This window comes from Arabidopsis thaliana, chromosome 3 (assembly GCF_000001735.4).
Source record: "Arabidopsis thaliana chromosome 3, partial sequence".
NCBI lineage: Eukaryota > Viridiplantae > Streptophyta > Magnoliopsida > Brassicales > Brassicaceae > Arabidopsis > Arabidopsis thaliana.
This window is the reverse complement of record NC_003074.8, coordinates 129,050-143,811: the sequence shown is the minus strand read 5'-3', so window position 1 is coordinate 143,811 and position 14,762 is coordinate 129,050. Positions and strand designations below refer to the sequence as shown.

General features: G+C 37.8%; 4 protein-coding genes, 1 long non-coding RNA gene and 1 other non-coding gene across 7 annotated transcripts; 1 reads left to right on the top strand and 5 right to left on the bottom strand.

The window, feature by feature from the left end:
* Positions 1 to 29: 29 nt before the first annotated feature.
* Positions 30 to 4,801, bottom strand: CFM2 (CRM family member 2). Its single transcript, NM_111003.5, has 13 exons — positions 4,090 to 4,801; positions 3,449 to 3,956; positions 3,232 to 3,362; positions 2,781 to 3,095; positions 2,539 to 2,695; positions 2,088 to 2,380; positions 1,893 to 1,952; positions 1,752 to 1,808; positions 1,544 to 1,657; positions 1,248 to 1,427; positions 972 to 1,161; positions 633 to 763; positions 30 to 544 (listed from the first exon to the last, which is right to left on the bottom strand). The coding sequence occupies exons 1-13, from the start codon at positions 4,777 to 4,779 to the stop codon at positions 335 to 337; spliced, it is 3,036 nt and encodes a 1,011-aa protein (NP_186786.2). The 5' UTR covers positions 4,780 to 4,801; the 3' UTR covers positions 30 to 334.
* Positions 4,802 to 5,012: 211 nt separating this feature from the next.
* AT3G01360 (plant viral-response family protein (DUF716)) lies at positions 5,013 to 7,413 on the top strand (the record flags this gene model as incomplete). Of its 2 annotated transcripts, NM_111002.2 has the most annotated exons (3): positions 5,081 to 6,042; positions 6,252 to 6,755; positions 6,970 to 7,413. In NM_111002.2, one exon carries the CDS (start codon positions 5,081 to 5,083, stop codon positions 6,038 to 6,040), a length of 960 nt encoding a protein of 319 aa, NP_186785.1. In that variant the 3' UTR covers positions 6,041 to 6,042; positions 6,252 to 6,755; positions 6,970 to 7,413. The 2 variants fall into 2 exon arrangements, with proteins under 2 accessions (NP_001030617.1, NP_186785.1); NM_001035540.3 differs by lacking the exons at positions 6,252 to 6,755; positions 6,970 to 7,413 and having other exon boundaries at positions 5,013 to 6,218.
* On the bottom strand, positions 5,638 to 5,825 carry AT3G01005. The gene has a single exon (NR_140797.1).
* Positions 6,352 to 8,887, bottom strand: AT3G01350 (Major facilitator superfamily protein; the record flags this gene model as incomplete). The annotated part of the gene is made up of 4 exons (NM_111001.2): positions 8,734 to 8,887; positions 8,420 to 8,637; positions 7,319 to 7,854; positions 6,352 to 7,234 (listed from the first exon to the last, which is right to left on the bottom strand). Exons 1-4 carry the CDS (start codon positions 8,786 to 8,788, stop codon positions 6,352 to 6,354), a joined length of 1,692 nt encoding a protein of 563 aa, NP_186784.1. The 5' UTR covers positions 8,789 to 8,887.
* A 1,729-nt stretch (positions 8,888 to 10,616) lies between these two features.
* AT3G00995 lies at positions 10,617 to 10,986 on the bottom strand. Its single transcript, NR_140796.1, has one exon. It is a non-coding gene; the product is annotated as an other RNA (long non-coding RNA).
* Positions 10,987 to 13,062: 2,076 nt separating this feature from the next.
* AT3G01345 (uncharacterized protein) lies at positions 13,063 to 14,674 on the bottom strand. The gene has a single exon (NM_202475.3). It carries the CDS (start codon positions 14,491 to 14,493, stop codon positions 13,093 to 13,095), a length of 1,401 nt encoding a protein of 466 aa, NP_974204.1. The 5' UTR covers positions 14,494 to 14,674; the 3' UTR covers positions 13,063 to 13,092.
* Positions 14,675 to 14,762: the final 88 nt, after the last annotated feature.

Genomic DNA, 14,762 nt, shown 5'->3' with positions numbered 1-14,762 from the left:
TTATTTTATTTGCTTCGAGTCTATTCTTGAGGATATTTGGGAAGAAGAACGGAAGAGACATTCATCTTTTCTCAGTTGATTGCACAATGGGCTCAGTGGATAAGGTTTGGTTTTTATTTGTCTTGTTACTATCACTCCTTGGTCGTTTCAAAAGAGTATTATCACATTACAACTTGTTTTTCTTGGTGGAACCTTCACCGATACATGTGGATTTTCTGTCCTTTTAATGGACCCACACGTCCGTGACTGGGAACATATCGTTTTCCGCATATCCAACTTCTCTGGTGCCCTTTAGCAAATGTTAAATTATTTACATCTAATAAATTAAACATTTTTACAAACCACATTCAAGTCTTATGGCTTCGATGAGTGCAGGAGACACATGAGGAGGATCATCAACAAAGCTTCTCGTAGAGGGTAGATTTATAGAGCTTTTGACATTGTTATTTGGGTAGAAGCTTTTCATTTCTTCTTCCGCTCCCCATCCGCGGTAAAGTATGACTTTACTTGGCTCCTGTGACACCAGAAGAGCTCCTGTTTCTTCCTGCATAATCAACACAAACCACTTGTTAAACGAAGCCCGAAAGGATCATCAAGAACTAACTAGTGGATGGTTTTTAAGTTGTAGTGACCTTTAGCTTTGCGATGACTTCTTGCACAGATGTTCCATTTGCTCTTCCTTTGACGTTTACGATTGCTAGAGGGTTTTTCTGAAAATGCATCTTCAGTGTTCTTGCTAAACCTGTAACAACGTTGCTTCTTCCTACAAAATTGAAAATTGGAAAATTGTGAAGTCATTCTCCATATAAGGAACTATAAGGTTCCAAGTGAGTCTACCTACATGTGAAACCCAAAAGGCTTTGAGGTTATGTAATGAGCTTTATCGGGTAAAAAGTTTGAAAGTATTATATTTGAGATATGAATCAGGTGGTTTCTTAGCAGCAAAGAGTATAGAAGATAGCAAAACTCACCTACTGCAAAGGGTGGTCGCTTTTTCATCTTAAGGGCTTGTTTTCTCAGAATGAGCCTTTCTCTATTGGACAGATCTGTGACCAACCCATCATTTTCGCTTTTCCTCTCTCTCAGAGCTGAGATTTGTGAGCCACTTCCAGTTGATGATCCTGGTAACTTTCGATTGGCATTCAGGAAGCTGTTGTGCGGCTAAATTTTTTCACAAAAAGGGTAGTTAATTAAATAAAGCTACGCATAGGGCCAACGAGGAAAGAGAAGAGGTTTTTAGACATTACCAGTGATCTATCATGAAATGAAGAAGCATTGGCGGAACCGGTTTCCGCAAACACAGACAGATTTGCAGTTGAATCGAGAGAGTTACCCTCGTGTCTCTGAGACGAGGCAGATTCAGATTCATCTTCTTGATACTCCTGACTGCTCGTAGTTAATGGGTCTACTTCACCTTCGCTGTCATCCTTCAAATATATTCACCAACGCAGTCTCAGAATTCGGGTTCACATTTTAGTAATCCAGAGAATATATTAATAGGAGCCATTTGCAAGAAACTTAGAGGAGGAGCTCACAATCTCACCTCCCAGTTTTCTTCACCAGAGGAAGGAACTGATAAGTCAGATGAATAGCCAAGTTCAATTTTTTCTCTTGCTTTCTCAGGTTCAGTATGCTGATTTTCTGTTTCTTCTTCGACCTACATAAGAAATAAGGAGAATTGAGAAACTCATAGAAGCATAGGTGTAGCATCAAGAATTGGCATGTGTTTACTGAAACTGTAAATAATTTACCATCATGTTACTTGATTCCCCATCTGACCAAGTTTCATTGGTTGCGCTGTCCTCGACCTGCCCCCAACCAGCAGCATTCAAATGTTACGTCTCTTCAAGGACTGTTTAAGAAAATCAAGCTGAGCCACACATATGACTTACCAATTGACGGTTCAATTCTTCGATATTGTTGGAAAGTTTCAGCACATGTAGCTTCAATGACTGCATTAATTTGAGCAGAAAATTAATTCAACATGCAAGCGAGGAAGTCATAAAAGTAATTTGAAGTTTCCAGATAAGATATTATTTACAGGACAATATTGTCATGTCATGGATTTGTTATGATTGGTTCTTTACCTTTCGACGTTGTGCCTCCACAGACCGCTTCAGCGCCTCTCTCTTACTGAGAAGTGTTTGAGGTCGTAGACATTGAGGCCGCTCATAATTCTTTCCACGATACACAATGATTGCATAGCCCTTACTAACCATCTCCACAGCAACTAGTATGCCACCACTTTCTGCTTCCAAGATTTCTGCTACTTTGTGAGCAGCTTCAATGCTATATTCATTACAAATGATCTTCACAAGTTCCCTATACTTCCAGTGAAGATGCATGTTCTCTATTGTTCCATCAAAGACGCCTCTTCTACCTTGAGAACACAACAAGATACGTCAGAACAGGAAGTTTACATAAACCATGTCAAAGAGATGAGTCCATGACAGTTACTACTCATTTACCACGAGTATTTACATGAAAGACGGGAACAGACTGCTTTCAATTGGAAAAAGAGGAAAAACAATGACCTACCTAGTAAAAGGAAAGGCTTCATTTTCAAGCCAATTTTCCGGAGCATGTACTTTTCATCATTAGTAATACCCTCCTTGTCAATATCAGAAAGTTGAGGACTCTCTCTATTCTCCAGATCCGCCAGGACTTTTTCTGCATTTGCTTTCTTTTCCAACGCCTAAAGACAAAAACTAACCGTTCAGAACTAAAAAAGGTCTCGCAAACCCAATGGATTCAAGTATAAATTGTCTGTTAGGGCATACCATGGACAACTTCATACTAGTTTTTTCAAGGATTGCCTCAGGAGAATTTCGCTGTCTTGATTTCATCTGATGGGTTTGTATATGATCCTTCTGATCCTTAGCTTCTAGTTCAATATCCTCTTTAACAGCCCGAGGTTTTATTTCCTCTTCGTTTTCAGTCAGCTTATTACCATGCACACTAGAATTCTCCATTATCATTGTTTGCCTTCTCCTCTCTTCTATTGCAGAAGAAACTGCAGATGGGAGGAAATCCTTTCCTCTGTACAGGACAATGAAATCTTTATCCCGAGATATCAGAGTCCCTCCAGTCAACCACTGCAACATACATATATTTTCGCTCATCAATAGATCTCTTTAGTTATATGGGACTCCGAAGGGCATAATTTTCTATTGTTCGCAAACAGAGCCACAAATAGTTTGATACTTTGATCACTAGAAGTAAACCAACAACCTTTAACTCTTCGGCCATCAGCTCACTATTAGTGTTCTGAACTCCTCTCTTCACTGCTATCTTGGCAAGCTCACATTTCTCCCAAAGCTTGACAATTGCAACAGCTAGTCCCTGCAAATTTCTATTCCTACCTGGAAGTCTCGAAAAGGTAAGCCAGAATAAGTTAACAATCTTTTCGTGTCTAAATGAAGCTAAAATCAGGTGAAACCAAGCTTACCTAAAGCAAAATGACAAGGGAGTGGTCTACCAAGTCTCCTTATTGTGGTCATTTCATCATCAGTTAGTTTTGGACTGACGCCATATGGAAGAAGGCGAAATGGTCTCCTGTAGTCAGGTACTACGGCTGGCAGAAGATCACCATCTACGGGAAGGGGATCATATGCCCACCAGTCAGTAAATCTTGGACCCAATCCTTCCAACAAACGGTCTGCTTCTTCTACAAGCTGTACTTCCCCGGGTAATTGAAACCTAACCTTATCCGGAGAACCAACGCCTTGCGTCAACATCGGTTTAACCATTTTATTAGTAATACTCGGGGCAGAAGATTCTGCAATACTCTGTTTCTCTCTACTATCAACCACTCCTTGATCCATAGATGATGCTCCTGAAGCAGCTTCATGTGCCAAATCCCGATCAGATACAAAATAAGGGTACTGATAATTTACCCCTCTATACAACAATATTTTGCTTCCAGACCTCCAAATGACTAAGCCTCCAGTTTTTGTCTGTAAAATCAACCAGGACAAGTATGAATTTCCGTCTGTGCCATTTGTTGACATGTTCATAGATCTTTCATTGAGAGTCAAATGTTACTATCAAATCCCTATCATGAAATCAAAAGTAGAGAGGCAAACAAACCTCCAAGACGTCATGGGTCCGTTTCATGTTCATTCTGGAAATATCTTCGCAGAAAATCTTCACAACCTCCGTCGTCCTCCATCTCTCGTGAATCCCATTCACAATCCCTTCCGTAATCCCAGCCTTGCCAATCTTCAGCTTCTTCGTCAACCTAATCCCCACCGTCCTCAACCGCCTCAGCTCCGCCGGCGGCAATGTCAATTCCGCCAACGACGGAACCTTCTCCTCCTTCTTCCTCTCCATCTCCGTTTCCTTCTTCCACACTCTCTTCAACTCATGGTACCTTGAAATGGCAGTACCCGACCCGGGCTTCGGAACCGGGTAACTAGGCGTGCTCCAGCTTGTGTCAATCGTGTGCCCGACCCGGTGAATCGGAAGCTGCTTAGGCAACGGAACGAATATCTCTCCTGGGGAATTCTTACCAGATTCTTCTCCCGTGATTCTCCTAGTCGGTGAATCATGCTTCTCTTCCACGAATCCAAGGCTACGAAGCTTCTCAGCGATTCTCTGGATAGCCGATTGGGGAAGAGTCTTTCGACCGGAAGCAGAACTACAGAAGATGCCGGAGTTCGCTCGACTGACATTGCGTCGCGAAACTAGGGTGTTGGGAACAAGGAATGGCGGGAAAATTCGATCGGGAAAGGTTTTGGCAAGTATCAATGGTTGCTGGTGAAACAGTGGAAGCAACATTTCTCCAAGCAAACTGGATTACGCAAGCGGAGCTATATGCAGCAGCAGCATATCCATAGAGGTCACATGATTGTCACGTGATGGTTAGAATATTTAAACATGAACTATTTGAAGACCCCAGTAGGCCCATATTGAGTTATTGGGCTACTAGCCTATCCCATTTTGGGTTATTCGGGTCGGGTCGGATCTTTCCGGTTTATCAGATCAGAAGCTCGATTCTGTTAAGCTTTAATGGCGGAAAAATCCAAATTTCCTCGAAAGAAGTATAACCTGATTCGCAGAGATTGTGAAGATTGGAGTCATGGGTATATTAAGTTACGCCGTCGCCGGCGGTGGATTTGCAGTAATCGGCGCGTGGGAGTCACTGGACTCATCGAACCTGGATCCGAATTCATCTTCTGGTACTGCTGATTCATCTTCCCCTATGGCTCAGATCAGAGCTTCGCCGCCAAAATCTGTTGGATCATCTTCCATCCCCGTAGCTTTGCTTTCGTCTCTGTTTATTGCGAACTCGTTTTTCTCCTTCTTCAGCTCAATCGGATCTCGCGATCGGGTCGGGTCAATGATCCAGTTACAGATCGTGGCAGTGGCAGTACTATTCCTATATTACGCCATTCTAACATATCTGGTCAACTCCAAAAACGCTGTCTTTGTTGCACTTCCGTCTTCGATTACAACTTTATTGCTTCTCTTTGGCTTCATTGAGGAGTTCTTAATGTTCTACCTGCAAAAGAAAGATGTTTCTGGAATCGAGAATCGTTATTACGATCTCATGCTCGTGCCCATTGCCATCTGCGTCTTCTCCACGGTTTTTGAGCTCAAATCCGACTCTAGCACGCATCGGTTTGCGAAATTAGGTCGTGGGATCGGTCTGATTCTGCAAGGAACATGGTTTCTGCAAATGGGTGTATCGTTTTTTACCGGTTTGATCACTAATAACTGTACGTTTCACGAGAAGAGCAGAGGCAATTTCACGATCAAGTGCAAAGGACACGGTGATTATCACCGAGCAAAAGCTATAGCTACTCTTCAATTTAACTGTCATTTGGCTCTAATGGTAGTTGTGGCTACTGGTTTGTTCTCTGTCATTGCTAACAAGAATGGTTATCTCCGTCAAGATCATTCTAAATATCGACCTCTCGGAGCTGAGTTGGAGAATTTAAGTACTTTCACACTTGACTCTGATGAAGAAGACGAGGTTCGAGAAGAGAGCAACGTAGCTAAAGAAGTTGGTCTCAATGGAAACAGCTCACATGATTAAAGGTATAAATCAAAGTTTCAGACTTTTTTTTTTTTGTCTGTTTTGAATCTGTCCATTTTAGAAATGTTGTTGGTCAATGGGAGGATTAATGATGATATGTAATCAAACACACGAGATAATAATAATGTTGAATCTTTTGCATTTGATATTATAAGATACTGTTTCTTATGAATAAAAATCTTACAGTTGTCTATCTCTTTTGGTTTGCTAGTTAGTTCTAAAGCTACTACTACAGTTAGATCATTCGTGGAATCTTATGGCAAACGGTTATCTAAGTCGACTGTGTCAAAGGAATCAAAGTTTTTCTTCTTTCATTTAGGGGCTTCTTCTTTTTCATCGCCTTGATCACTGCTACTCTTGAAAAACTTGCATAGAAATATGTAGACTACAAAGCTTATTGTACTTGTAAGAGCAAGAAGCCAGTAGTATTTGTCAAGCCGAGCTTCCGACATATCATCTGCAAACCAGTTTTGTCGGTCACCTGTTGAGCTCGAGTAAGCCTCGACAATTGAGATCAGTGCGGCGCTCACAAAGCTTCCAACACCAAAAACACTTGTGTAGAGAGCAAATCCCATTGTTCTCATTCTTACAGGAACCTCACTGTAGAAAAACTCTTGCATCCCAACGACTGTGAATATATCTGAGATTCCCAAGAGGATGTACTGAGGCAGCAGCCAGAAGATGCTCAGTGGGACGGTTTCTGGATCATAATCAGGTAAAGTCTTCATCTTTTGGCTTATGGCTAGTCTTTTCCTTTCGACTATTGCCGCAATAACAATGGCAATGATGGATAGAAACATTCCGACTCCCATTCTCTCCATCACAGAGATACCTGTACCGTTTTTCTTGATTCTCTTGGTAATAGGTATCAAAATCTTATCATATAATGGCATAAGCAGGATGATTGATAATGTGATCGTGCTTTGCAGGGTTGCAGGTGGGATTTTGAAGTTGGACCCAATGTTTCTCTTCATAGTCACACCTTGTTTGGTGAAAAAGGTTGCTGGTAGCTGGAAGATAACCGCGAACATGAGAAGCATCATCCATATGGGGAAAAGGCGAATCACTAACTTAACATTATCAATTCCAGAGAAAACCGTTTTCGAGCTCTCGTCATCTTCCAATCCTTTGGAGGTTGTTGAAGGAGTCTCAATGTCTTCGGTCTCACATTTACAGAGAGGCCTCTCCTCTAGCCTACATAAACAGGTAATCATTAGTCGCTAAAAAACTTAAAAGACTAATTAGTTTCATGAGATATCGTGGTTTTTCCGAACTTACTCAAGCTCCATAGCATCCAAATCTTTCTCATCTGCAAGTGTATATATGCTTCTCTGCTTCACTACTCTCCCTTTAATGAATTTAAGAATCTTCTCAAAAGGTGTAGTAGTTGTTTTCTTCTTCAGACGGGCGCCCGGAGCATAAACATAAATTCCACAACCCGACATGAACACCAAAATCGACAGGAATATCACGATACCAGGAATGGCGAAACCGAGAACCCAACCAAAAGTGTCTTGAATATAAGCCATGACTGTGACACCCATAAGGCTGCCGGTGCAGACGCCAAAGTACCACAATTGGAAAAACTGAGTCTTTCGGGTAGCTTTCGCGTCCTTTTGATCACCCGAGGAAAGATCGAAATTCTTATCGAGGTCGTGGTCGAGTTGGTCTGCACCAAAGGCTTGAAGAGAAGGGTTTAAGACGCCTAAACCGATTGAGACAAGACATAGTGAAGAGTAGAGAAAGTAAGAAGAGATAGTCTTAGTAGCTGAACGTGACCCAGCAAATGCCGTCCATGTCAATCCCACTAGTCCCTTCAAAGAAAAAACAGAAATAATATATTAAAAACTACTAACAAAAGAAGATTTTCGAGTTTCCACTAAGCTAGCTTTTTCGCCTATAAGATCCGATAAGACCCATTATAAGCACTATATCAACATTCTAATCAAAATTCCATTATCAACCCAACTATTAAAGGGATCCATATAAACTCCATTAGTGGTAAAAGAAAATTTCTAATCGGACGGTGACCAAGTATCTAATTTCTTAAAGACTCTTTAAGATGGTCTACTTGATCTATTCCTTAACTCGGAAAATGACCCAACACCTAACTTATAACTTCCTTAGATATATCGTCTAAACCAGTTTTTCTTGCACAAGTTAATACCCATTATCAGTTTATCACTTAATGACTGCTTAATCAAGCATATACATAGACATCTAATAGAAGGCCAAAACATTATCAAAATATAACCAATTCTATTAACAACGCGATTATAAAATAAGATAAATAAAAGCAACATTCCCTCACCGCCTGACCGTTATTGTCTGACGGTGGAGGAGAGTTTCAGCACTTAGTTAACACTTGATTCTACTTACCACAAAGTAGACGGAAGAAGAAGCAAGGATGGTGAAGAATCTGTCCCAATAAGTATCAGCCAAAGGAGCAGAGAAGAGAGGCAACATAGAAGTGAAACCAGCCCAAGTGTTAACAGTTTTGGCTGCTCTTGAATTACTCATCTTCACTACATCTGTTAGATATGTCACTAAGTTTGATGCAACTCCTTTGAATGCATATCTCTCCATTCCCGCAATCACTATACACACAGAAAAACAAAAGTTCAATCTTTAGTTTCAGTGAAGTTTTGAATCTTTGAAACAAACGAACAAAAAGAAGAGAGGAAATCATTTACCTATGAGAAGGGCACATGACTTGCTAAGTCCTCTTGTCTTCTGTTCTAAATCCATTAGAAACTGTCTTTATGTGTTTATTGTCTATGTGTGTAGAGAGAAGAGGGGAGAGAAATTATTTGGTTATTTATATGTAAGAGAGTGGAGATCAAGGTGATTGTTGATGATTTGTGAGATTGGTTTTTTCGTATTTATAAAGGTTTAAAATCTTCTGAGTAACAAAAAAAAAAAGTTGAAAATCGTTAGCTTTTCGGTGTTATGAGAATTAACTTCCACTAATGGCAGAGATTAATTTCCATATTTGGAATTCTATATCTTTGTCTCCACACCTATGTGGGTGGATTTATGTATTTATTAAATAGTTTTTCCTTCTTTTCTTACCATGCTTCTTCTGTTTCTTCAAAAGATGTGTTTTCCAATTTTATACGAATTAAACTAAAACTGTATATAGCCAAATATACACTTCAAATTGATTTTTATTCTCTTCGTTTGTAAAATACGGATGAGTTAAAAAGTGAAAATTAAACATTTAACGAAGAAAGGTACAAGCTAGTAAAAGTTTTTTTTACCAAATGATGGAGTTTTATGTAGGGGAAAAAAACACTCATTGTAGATGTCAACCAAAATAAACTAACTAATTGAATTCTTAAAGAAATATGTGAATTGGAAAGTTTCATGAAAATGGTTTAAATGAAACCTGGTTTAAGTAGATTAGGAAATTCAATAGGTTTGTATGCACCCTAGTTTGAATTATATCTTTAATAACCGTTGCGCAAACCATTTTTTTTTGCAGATTTGTTCTATTATAATTAAACACTATTAAGTCTATTATATATCTCTTACCCTTTAGTTTTTTTATAGGTCAACACCCTTTTAATTAAATTGAGGTTTAACGTATTTTACAAAAGAAAGAAAAAGAGGAAATTTTTTATAAATATGTCGATAAAATGCAAAATCATGCAGTATATATCACTAAAATGGACCATCTAGCTCTTAGCTTTCTATCTGTTAGCTACATTGAATTCATCCTTCACCCTTGTACAATATGAAAAAGAAATAACTATAATTAAAGTTATATGTTCCTTTCATTTACATTTGGCGTATTTGATACTCTTTTATATACATAATTTTCGCATTCCCTTTTTTGCGATTCTTTTTCCTTATACAAGGTTGTTCTTTTGTTTCTTTGTTTCTAATTTCTCTATTTTTCCTAAACGTTTTGTTCTTGGTAAAAAAAGAAAAAATCATTTGATTATCAAAATATTGATGTGAGCTCATTTCGTGATAAGTGTTTAGTCTATATTTTAACTTAATTTATTTTTGGTTTGTTAGAATTCCACATCAAAAAATACAAAAAGTCTAAAGTAATATATTAATGATAGATCAACTCATTTAGTAGCAATTAGTATCGAATTGAAAAGCTCATGAAAGTTAATATGATTACAAAAAATGATAGTTCTATTTCGATAAATTTCATTAGAATTGTTTTTTAAAGAAAATTCAAGCAAACTTAAATTTCAATTTAGTAGGTATCATGTACGAAGAGGTTACATACAATACAAGTAAGTATGTCGTCATGTAGATCTCACGTGGCATACGTTTTGCGAATAGCGAATACGTGAACAAAACACGTTTTCTCTATACGTGCCAGGCGTCGCATATAAAAACGGATGCATATTAACACTTGTAGGTGGTTCTGTAATTAAGGAATTATAGATAAATTTTTTTTTTTTAAACTGTTCTATAGTTGTAAAACTGACTGTAGTGGAACGTTATAGTATTCAATTCTTACGATTTAGTTCCTTAAATTCAAAGTGTTCGTGACACAAAAAACAAAAATCCATTAAAAGTGTGCTATCATTTTTTGAACAACCTTTTTTTGCCTCATTGACCGACTTTGGGGATTAAGGTCTTTTTCTTTTGAATATTTAAATTTAATCTTTCTTTTTTTGTCGAAAGGTTTTTAAATTTATCTAAAATTCTTCTTTGAAAAAAACATTTTTCTTTTTTATAAAAAACAATTGTGAAAGAAACACCTATATACAAACTTATGCAACGTGGGTGGTGGTGCCATTATAGGGTGGATTTAAGAGAGGAATGAGATAAGATCGAATTGTTTAGAGCAAAAGTATTACCGAGACTTGCTCTTCAGTGAGCCATTATTCGAATCTTTGATGCAAATATATCCATCGAAGCTTTAGGTTGGCCTTAAACCGATGTTCCTCAATATCCAAGGAGTTACCAAACCAGGACTCATTTTCTTTTTCCTCTCATACCTCGATTGTTTGAAATTTATTATCAAAGAGGCTTATCATTGTTGGATTAGATCTGCATTTTTCCAGTCACGAAAAAATATATATATATATATATATATTTTTTAAAAAAAACTTAATATATTAGGCCAAATCTGCAGAGAGTACGGAGAAAATGAGAAGGTAGAAATTATAAACTGAGCAGAGATTTGAAAAATTAAGAGAGATAAAGATTTATTACTTTCTGACTATCAAAGTATTAACTCTATAAATAGAAAAGTAGGAAATAATTAAGAGAGTAAAAGATAAGATGGTCTCAGAACCATATAGTTTCCGGAATATTTGGCGATTTACAGAAAGACTTAAAATACCTAAGATGAAATTACAATTAACTACTAAAGACGATATACAGTAGAGATTAATTTATGGTAATTAAATGTTCATGCGGATTATAAATTATAAGAATCCAATAATGGTTTAAAAAAGGAAAAAGGATGATAAAATCAACTTTGGAGAAAAGTGGAGTTTATTAAGTGAGTGAGTGCCACAACGTAGACTTGCACCAAATTTTTTAAAAGGGAACAGCTTCCGTGCATCAACCTTCTCTCTCGCTCTGATATATACTGCCACGTGTCTCACGTTCTTTTCCACGTCGATAAATACACGTCATTTCCTATGGATGCTTTAATTTTCTTTTATTCGGTTACTGGCAGCAAAATTTATTTTATCTTTTTTCTTTTTCTTTTTTGGAAAATACTTTATTCTTTAACGTTTTAACACAAATTGATACGTATTTTTTTATGTGGTCCAATAATGCTGACCACAAATAGAAAAGTGAAGATCATTCATGGTCCAACAAAAATTATATTTTATTATAAATTTTATTTCATTTGACATCAGTCAATTTTCACCGTTATAATATTATAAAGTTATTTAGTGTGTTAGGAAAAAGTAACTATTTAAGTTGATTAAAATTTTGGTTTTATATTTGTTTTCTGTTTTTATATCCAACACAAATTAAGTTGAATGTCATGTTAAATATTCAATATTAAATTTTAGAATTTAAAGGGTTCCATTGTTGAGAACTTGAGAGCAACACGTGCTAACGTTTGCTAAGCACGTGAACTGCGAAAGCTATTGTTGAATACATTCGTGTGTAAAGTAAATATGATTATATGAACGTTAGAATGTTATATTGGGAAATTATTTATCACTTGTTTGTAGACAACATGATCACGTACTACCTGGAAAACAATAATGAAGTTATGATGTAGATGTTGACATTTTTTTGTTTTGTAAAAAAGGATATACTGTATTTTGGAGATGTTGAGTTTTTTCTTGTAACGAAAATATTCAAGACACTCTCTGCATGTAGTTTTATTTCAAGTAACTTGGTATATAATATAGACCTTTTAGTTTCTTTTAAATTCTTTGTCCAACAAAAAAAGTTTCTTTAAAATTCTTTGTACCCCCACGCTATGGTGGTTTAGTGAGATGGAAATCATTTTGGTCTACAAAGTAGAATGGGAACAGAGATAACACTGTACGTGTTTTGTCTGTCCTTATGAGAAATTATAACTATCAAATCTAGTATTTCCTGTCTTCCTGATAAAGATAATAATCATATAATATTTGGCTATTTGCGTGCCTGATCCTTTATCTACATGGTACGTAAACTAGCACTTAACGAACACATGTTGGTTTCATACGATCTAGTTAATTAAGGTGACTACATGCACTTACACAAAACTTGAATTTAAGTATTTTTATACTAGTGTCATAGAAATATCTGTATTAGTTTGGTGGTACAAAGTTAACATTAAATATGTTAATGCTTGGCTATTCACGAACATTTTAAGATTATATCGTATTATTCTTTTGGTGACTTTCTACATTACATTATAGTATTGACTGTTTGACTCCAAGTGAGTATTTAAATATGACCAAAATATCCATACGTTAGAAAGTTATACTTTTGTTTAATTTCTTTGTTTACCATATAATTTTGACTCTTATATTAGTAACAGTTATGTTTCTTCAGTTATTATATATATGAACAATGATATAAAGAATTCAGTTTTTTTTTTGTCAAACAAAGATCTTCATTCATTAAAATCTCAAAAGAGACAAGTTCATACACAATGAAAATAAGAAATTACAGGAAAATAAGGATAGAAGCTTCATGAGTTTTCTAATGATTGAAAAATCTGTTGAGGCCTTGGCAGATTCGACCATGAAGGCGGGCTTCGCGAAATCCTCGACCATCTTGTGGTCAAAAGAAGCTCTTGCAAACAATGCATCCGAGCTTTTGAAGAAGTGCTCCGTTGAGGAGGCTGACGGGTTAACGAGGTTGAGAAAAAGACGGTAACCACTTCTTGAAGACATGGTCATAATGCCGTACTTTTTCAACATGTCAAGAGATTGCAAATTATCCAAGCAATAGATTAACATGACATGAATGAGCGCGATAAATGGTGAGTGGATAAGTTGAGAGTTTTCAAGGCTTCGGTAACACCTACTCGGTAGAGACAGGGTCATAATGCCGATCCTCTTAACTCTAAAGGCCATTTGCCTATGGGTGGGTAAAGGAGTCTCGGATAGGGTCCAAAGAAAACTTAACATCTTATCTCGACAATGGTAACTACCATTCCCACCTAAACAAACCACTATTCTGATAGCAAGGCGTCCATTACCAGCCCAAACAGAGGTAGAGGGTGCTAAAAGGAGGGAACTCGATAGTAAATTAACGATACTTGGTGTGGGCAGCAACACTCTAGGACACTTCCAAAGAGAAAATAGCTCCAAACGATTCAAGACTAGACTCAAACACTGAAGAAAACGGACCAAACGAGATAGACTATCAACTAGGTTTTGTGAGAGAGAGCTACTAATCCAAGCTAAATCCATCATCACCATCACAGGAAAGCGTCCATTACTCTCCCTAAATGATAACAACATCAAAAAATTTGGGCTTTGTAAAACAGATTTGAAAACAGACCTGGGCCTTAGAGGATATGGGCTTAACCCAGCAGAAGGCTTCATGGGCTTTAATAGTTTAGGTAATGGGTTAGGGGGAGGACAGAAGGGGCTTGGGTTGGGCCCAATGCGAAAACCCTGAGGCAGCATTAGGTTTAGCCGCCAAGCGCATCTTCTCTTTGTCACCAACGACGACGGCGACGGCAAAACGGACTTAGGGTTTACAGCTGCCGAATTGAGGGCGTCAGAGACAAGATCTAACCAAACGAAGTTTGTTTGCGATGAGGCTCGGTCTGCAGAAGTTGGATCTTCCAAGGTAAAGCTCTTCAACAGCTCCGGCGTCAAAGCAAAGCTCCGATCCAGAGGGGAATAGGGAGATGCCGGTATTGACTTCAAGGGGAGCCGAGGAGAGGGATAAACCACGGAGGTCGCAAAGAAGATAAGGGGAGAACTAGCACAAGAAGTGAACGTGTTCAGAGGTATGGTGGTCAAGGTAATCTTTGGATACAAAGGGAGAAAAGACAAGCGAAACATGGGAACACGGGAGAATAGAGAACACCAGATGACATAGCCATTGAGAAGAGAGCGACAAGGGAACGATAGCTCCCGGCACCGGCGAGCAAACGGCTCTACCGGTGCCGGAATTTGTTTGGAAGCTTTGGCCTCGATGAGAGAGAATGAATGAAAAGAATTCAGTTTAAAAATGTCAAATTGGTGTTCTCAATTTTCAACATACCCAATAATACAACTAAACAATATTGAAGGCCCAATACCATATACACGATGGCCCATCTACTGCCTGA